The sequence below is a fragment of the Chiloscyllium plagiosum genome, unplaced genomic scaffold (genome assembly GCF_037043375.1).
Source record: "Chiloscyllium plagiosum isolate Xiang-an unplaced genomic scaffold, Cpla_swu_hap1 HiC_scaffold_39, whole genome shotgun sequence".
NCBI classification, from domain to species: Eukaryota; Metazoa; Chordata; class Chondrichthyes; order Orectolobiformes; family Hemiscylliidae; genus Chiloscyllium; species Chiloscyllium plagiosum.
Genome location: NW_028270177.1, coordinates 44,388,925 through 44,396,210, shown reverse-complemented (window position 1 = coordinate 44,396,210; position 7,286 = coordinate 44,388,925). Strand labels below are relative to the sequence as shown.

The 7,286-nt window shown below is 50.2% G+C and overlaps 1 protein-coding gene across 4 annotated transcripts in view; it reads left to right on the top strand.

The window, feature by feature from the left end:
* Positions 1-324: 324 nt before the first annotated feature.
* Positions 325-7,286, top strand: part of LOC148138675 (uncharacterized) — an 86,647-nt gene continuing 79,685 nt past the window's right edge. For 3 of the 4 annotated variants that reach the window (XR_015753818.1, XM_087981380.1, XM_087981381.1), the window contains exons 1-2: positions 325-482; positions 1,790-1,905. Coding sequence is in view for 2 of the 4 variants with exons in the window: in XM_087981380.1 (XP_087837506.1) it covers positions 335-482; positions 1,790-1,905 (264 nt within the window). In the remaining 2 variants the exon portion in view is untranslated. Of the gene's footprint in view, positions 483-788; positions 1,142-1,789; positions 1,906-7,286 lie in introns of those variants that run through there. The other variant, XR_015753819.1, reaches the window with a different exon arrangement.

The window sequence follows — 7,286 nt, the reverse complement described above, 5'->3', positions numbered from 1 at the left end:
AATCTGATAACCTACATTAGGGAGATTTAAACAACCCTTAGATAAACACATGGGTGATTTTGCAATAGTGTGGGGGACGAGCTGAGAGTAATTCACAGGTCGGTTTACACAACTCGAGTAAGAAACTTATTTTCAAACTCCCAGAACGATTGGTAATTTACATATCTGGCTAGTATGGTTAAATTGGACCGAACAATCTATTTTCATACTAATCATCTCAATGACTGTAACTCGACAGAGCAATTGTGAATGACTTCACCCATGATCCTTTGCAGATATGAATATTCTCTATAAACTCACCGATAATCTCAGACGCACGCGCAGTTTGGTTTCTATGTGGAGCATGCGCAGTGTCACATTGATCATTACACAGAGACATGGAGCTGCTTTCTCCGGCAGCGGCTGCGATCGGCTTCAGAGCCAGTTTGCGGGAGCCTCGCAAGGAGAAAGGAGTAGAGAGATTTCACAAGTCCTGGATACAGGTTAAAAATAACTCGAAAAACACCCTCCAGGCCCGTGTAAGGAGGCGGCGGTCTCTGATCAGGGAAGCGGCCCAGAGTCACGGCCGCCATTTGTTTGAGGGAAGAGGGAGCGCTCAGGGCCGCCATCTTGAGAAGGTCAAGGTGCAGGAGGCCGGGGCTCTCGGGGTCTGTAGAACAATCAGAGGAAAGGGAAGACCCATTGTTACTGATTAATCCCACGAACACAGCGTCACTGGGCGGTCCCGCAGGAATATCCGCTCTCAGTCCTGCTGGGATGGTTCACCCAGTCAGAACCAGCAGCTCTCCTCCTCTCTCAGCTCCCCTTCTGTCCTTCCTGCAGCATCTGTCCCCTGGAACATTGAGCTGCCTGTCCTGTCCTGTCCCTCCCTCAGCTGTGTTTCTGTAATACCTGTGATATCCCAGTCCCATCCTAGATTACTTCACTAAAGACAGGAATGCACCCGATGGATTTTTCTTAACATCAGCATTTGTTTAATACTCACTTACAGGTTTTTAATTACATCATTTTTGAAGCATTTACTTCACATTCAATCATTTGCAATGGTGGGATTTGGACCTGTGCCCAGAGAACACTTGCTGAGTTTCTGGATAAATTGTCACACAATAATGCCACTAGGCCATCACTTCGCCTGCTCACGGTTTGTATATCCCAGTGCAACATGAATCAAAACCCTTTCTTCCTCCACAATTAGATTACTTACAGTGTGGAAACAGGCCCTTCGGCCCAACAAGTCCACACCGCCCCGCCGAAGCGCAACCCACCCATACACCTACATTTACCCCTTAACTAACAGTATGGGCAATTTAGCATAGTCAATTCACCTGACCTGCATTTCTTTGGACTGTGGGAGGAAACCGGAGCACCTGGAGGAAACCCACGCAGACACGGGGAGAACGTGCAAACTCCACACAGTCAGTCGCCTGAGGCGGGAATTGACCCCGGCTCAGGCAGTGCTGCGCTGTGAGGCAGTAGTGCTAACCACTGTGCCACCGTGCCGCCCACTAATTGTTTGACCCGGCACTCTGGTGATGTGACTCAGTACCTCTCCATGTGATATCCCTCACTCTGTGGGTCTAATTGCTGCCTCTGTCAGCGTCTCTCACTCTTGAAGCTACTCCAGATCATGAGCTAACAGAATTCTCCACTCCAGAGAGATGAGGCAGCACAGGTCAGGAATGGAGACTGGGATTTTCCAGATCTCTGTGGGCTCAGTGCCATTCTATATGTGTAACCCTCAAAGCATTAGTCTAATTTCCCATTCTGCCTATTTCTGTGTCTTCTACAGGTACTCATGGAGTTCCTGACTCAATAGACTTGCCAACTGCTGGTTTGGACGATGGTTGGTCAGCCAGAAAGACAAAGTCAGGGAGGTCGGGAGTCTTCAATAAATCCTGCTGCCAGGTAAGATCATTCCAGTGCACAGAGCAGAAAGTAATAAGGGGGATCCAAACATCAGCTAACAAGACATGACATAGAGAAAGTACTGGAGGGGGAGCACAGTACAGACAGGCTCAATCACCACACCTGCTGCAAGTTTTGTAGTAATGTGACAGCATCGGGAGTTCCCAGTTATCAGTCCAGGCCTGTGCTTTCTTAGGGATCATCAGAACAGCTGAGGGGAAAGCAGGCCTCCCACGTGGTAATGCTGCCTGGGATCTTTCTGTTCTCTATTCCCTCTCCAACACTGTATCAATGGCTTGTATTGAGGACCAGTGTCTTCAATCATTCTAACTCCTATAACAGTTCCTATCTCTGTCATCTCCTCCCCTCTCACCATTTATTTCACATATTTGAAACCTCCAGTCTAGATGACCATCCTTATCGCTGTAACTTGCTTCAGTCTCTACAACATGCCTTGTCTCGATAGTCTCCTCCTCGAATAACTGGAGACATAGGGTCTGTTTCTGTGTGGCATGACTCTTCGGCTAAGGTTCCCTAAATGGAATGAGTTGCGTTTGCCTATATTTGACCTATATCCTTTCAAATCTTCTCCTCTCCATGTACCTGCCCAAGTGCCTTTTCCATGTTGTAATTGTACTTGTTTTTACCATTTCCTCTGGCCGTCCATTCCGTCTATGCACCATCCTCTGTGGACAATGTTGCCCCTCAGCTCCCTCTTTAAATCCTTGCTCTCTCACCTCACATTTATGCCTCCTGCTATGGACTCACCTACCCTTGGCAATTCACCTTACTTCGGCCCCACATGGTTTCATAAACCTTTAGAAGGTCACCCCGTGGCCTCCTCTGCCCAGGAGAAATATAGACGACAATGTTACCAATATCTCCAACTCATGTACTCAATGCTCTGACCAATGAAGACAAGTGTGCCAATTGCCGCTTTCAACACCCTGTCACCCTGTGATGCCAGTCCAAGGAACAATGTAACTGCACCCCTTGGTCTCTCCCTTTTCTACAACACTGTCCAGGACCCAACCATTAACTGTGTTAGTCCTCCCTGGTTTGTCTGAACTAAATCCAACACCTGAATTAAATTCCATCTTTCATTCATTGGCCCACTGGCCCAGTTGATTAACATCACCTTCGATAACTATATTCCCTGCCCACTCTTCCACTAATCTTGGTATCCACAAACATACTCACAGGGACTGCTATCTTTTCACTCAGATTGTTTATGTAAATGGTGCACAATAGTGGTCCCAGCACCAATCCTTATAGCACACTGCTGGTCAGAGGCCCCAGTCTGAACAACAACCCTCTCCCATTTTGTATCCAGTTGGCAAGCTCTCCCTGATCCTTTGTTATCTACCGTTACTAACCAATGTATCATGCTACACCCTGAACAAGGGTTTGCGGAAGCCAGAAACAACGTCTGTTGCTCTGCCTTCGTCTATCTTTATGGTCACATCTTGAGTAAACTCCAGTCAAGTTTGTGGGACATGTTTTCCCATGCACAAAGCCATGCTGGCTGTCCGTAATCAGGCCTTATCTTTCCAAATACATGTAAGGCCTACCTCTCAGAATGACCTCCAACAACTGACCCACCCTGATGTCTCGCTCATCAGTCTGTAGTTCCCTGGCTTTCTCTTGCAGCCTTTCTTAATTAATGACACAACATTATAATCATAGTCAGAGAGTCATACCGCACTGTTCGGTTAACGCTAACCATACTCTAAAACGGATCTCATCCCATCTGCCTGTTCCTGGATCATATCCCTTCAAACCTTTCCTATTCCTATTCTAATCCAAATGTCTTTTGAACATTGTAATTGTCCCCATGTTCACCCCTTCCTTGGGAAGTTCATTCCACACACAACCCGTGTGGGCGGCACGGTGGCACAGTGGTTAGCACTGCTGCCTCACAGCGCCAGAGACCCGGGTTCAATTCCCGCCTCAGGCGGGAACTACCAACTGTGTGGAGTTTGCACATTCTCCCCATGTCTGCGTGGGTTTCCTCCGGGTGCTCCGGTTTCCTCCCACAGTCCAAAGATGTGCAGGTCAGGTGAATTGGCCATGCTAAATTGCCCGTAGTGTTAGGTCAGGGGTAAACGTAAGGGTATGGGTGGGTTGCGCTTCGGCGGAGCGCTGTGGACTTGTTGGGCCGAAGGGCCTGTTTCCACACTGTAAGTAATCTAATCTAATCTAATCTGTGCTGACACCTTCAGACATCCAGGGACTTGCCCACCAAGATCCCTGTGTTCCTCAGTACTCCAGGAGGACCTACCATTCATGATGTATATCATTCATTTATTAGACTTCCCACAGTTCATTACCTCATAGTAATCAGAAGTAAACTCTGTCTGCCATTACTCTGCTCAGTTTATCATCTGATTGATATCAGACTGCAGCCTGAGTCCATCCCCCTCACAACGCCCTCACCTTTCATGTCATCTGCAAACCTACTAATGATTCCTTCTGCTTTGATATCCAAGTTATTAATGTACGTAACAGCCAGCAATGGTTCCAGCACAGATCCCTGTGGTACATCCGCTGGGCAAAGGCATTCAATCACAAAAACAACCCTCCACCAATTGTGGAGCCAATTTGCCTTTTGGACCAGCCTTCCGTGTGGGACCTCATCAAAGACCTTAATGAACTCCATATAAACCACATCATCTGCACTACCCTCATCAATATCAGAGGACAGTCGTCTAGCAAATCCATACAGACAATCCCGAATGAAATTGTGGGGGTTCCATTTTTGGCGAATACATTGTATAGGTGTTCTTCTTCCTCTTTTTGCAGTACTGGTGTGCTGCAGTGTGTTGTGGCCCTTTTGAACAGTGTCTTGATGCAACTTCTTTTGTGTGTGTTGGGGTGGTTGCTTTTGTAGTTTAGGACTTGGTCTGTGTGTGTGGCTTTCCTGTATACCTTTGTGGTGAATTCTCCGTTCGGTGTGCGTGTCTCAACCTCGCTGTGTGTGTGCGTCCCGCTTGCAGTGTGTGAGGGTGTCCTCCCCTCGCATTGTATGTGTGTGTATGCGTATCACTCACTCACTGTGTGAGTATGTATGTGTGCATGTCCCTCCCTCACTGTGTTTGTCCCTCATGCTGTGTGTGTGTGTGTGTGTCCCTCATGCTGTGTGTGTGTGTGTGTGTGTGTCCCTCACATGCTGTGTGTGTGTGTGTGTGTGTGTCCCTCACATGCTGTGTGTGTGTGTGTGTGTGTCCCCCTCACACGCTGTGTGTGTGTGTGTGTGTGTCCCTCACACGCTGTGTGTGTGTGTGTGTGTGTGTCCCTCACACGCTGTGTGTGTGTGTGTGTGTGTGTGTCCCTCACACGCTGTGTGTGTGTGTGTGTGTGTGTGTCCCTCACACGCTGTGTGTGTGTGTGTGTGTGTGTCCCTCACACGCTGTGTGTGTGTGTGTGTGTGTGTGTCCCTCACACGCTGTGTGTGTGTGTGTGTGTGTGTGTCCCTCACACGCTGTGTGTGTGTGTGTGTGTGTGTGTCCCTCACACGCTGTGTGTGTGTGTGTGTGTGTGTCCCTCACACGCTGTGTGTGTGTGTGTGTGTGTGTCCCTCACACGCTGTGTGTGTGTGTGTCCCTCACACGCTGTGTGTGTGTCTGTGTGTGTGTGTGTCCCTCACACGCTGTGTGTGTGTCTGTGTGTGTGTGTGTACCTCACACGCTGTGTGTGTGTCTGTGTGTGTGTGTGTGTGTCCCTCACACGCTGTGTGTGTGTGTGTGTCCCTCACACGCTGTGTGTGTGTCTGTGTGTGTGTGTGTCCCTCACACGCTGTGTGTGTGTCTGTGTGTGTGTGTGTACCTCACACGCTGTGTGTGTGTCTGTGTGTGTGTGTGTGTGTCCCTCACACGCTGTGTGTGTGTGTGTGTGTCCCTCACACGCTGTGTGTGTGTGTGTGTGTCCCTCACACGCTGTGTGTGTGTGTGTGTGTCCCTCACACGCTGTGTGTGTGTGTGTGTGTCCCTCACACGCTGTGTGTGTGTCTGTGTGTGTGTGTGTCCCTCACACGCTGTGTGTGTGTGTGTGTCCCTCACACGCTGTGTGTGTGTGTGTGTCCCTCACACGCTGTGTGTGTGTCTGTGTGTGTGTGTGTCCCTCACACGCTGTGTGTGTGTCTGTGTGTGTGTGTGTGTCCCTCACACGCTGTGTGTGTGTCTGTGTGTGTGTGTGTCCCTCACACGCTGTGTGTGTGTCTGTGTGTGTGTGTGTCCCTCACACGCTGTGTGTGTGTCTGTGTGTGTGTGTCCCTCACACGCTGTGTGTGTGTCTGTGTGTGTGTGTCCCTCACACGCTGTGTGTGTGTCTGTGTGTGTGTGTGTCCCTCACACGCTGTGTGTGTGTCTGTGTGTGTGTGTGTCCCTCACACGCTGTGTGTGTGTGTGTGTCCCTCACACGCTGTGTGTGTGTGTGTGTGTCCCTCACACGCTGTGTGTGTGTGTGTGTCCCTCACACGCTGTGTGTGTGTGTGTGTCCCTCACACGCTGTGTGTGTGTGTGTGTCCCTCACACGCTGTGTGTGTGTGTGTGTCCCTCACACGCTGTGTGTGTGTGTGTGTGTCCCTCACACGCTGTGTGTGTGTGTGTGTGTCCCTCACACGCTGTGTGTGTGTGTGTGTGTCCCTCACACGCTGTGTGTGTGTGTGTGTGTGTCCCTCACACGCTGTGTGTGTGTGTGTGTGTGTCCCTCACACGCTGTGTGTGTGTGTGTGTGTGTCCCTCACACGCTGTGTGTGTGTGTGTGTGTCCCTCACACGCTGTGTGTGTGTGTGTGTGTCCCTCACACGCTGTGTGTGTGTGTGTGTGTCCCTCACACGCTGTGTGTGTGTGTGTGTGTCCCTCACACGCTGTGTGTGTGTGTGTGTCCCTCACACGCTGTGTGTGTGTGTGTGTCCCTCACACGCTGTGTGTGTGTCTGTGTGTGTGTCCCTCACACGCTGTGTGTGTGTCTGTGTGTGTGTGTGTGTCCCTCACACGCTGTGTGTGTGTCTGTGTGTGTGTGTGTCCCTCACACGCTGTGTGTGTGTCTGTGTGTGTGTGTGTGTCCCTCACACGCTGTGTGTGTGTCTGTGTGTGTGTGTGTGTGTGTGTGTATCCCTCACACGCTGTGTGTGTGTGTCCCTCACACGCTGTGTGTGTGTCTGTGTGTGTGTGTCCCTCACACGCTGTGTGTGTGTCAGTGTGTGTGTGTCCCTCACACGCTGTGTGTGTGTCTGTGTGTGTGTGTCCCTCACACGCTGTGTGTGTGTGTGTGTCCCTCACACGCTGTGTGTGTGTGTGTGTCCCTCACACGCTGTGTGTGTGTGTCTGTGTGTGTGTGTGTCCCTCACACGCTGTGTGTGTGTGTCCCTCACACGCTGT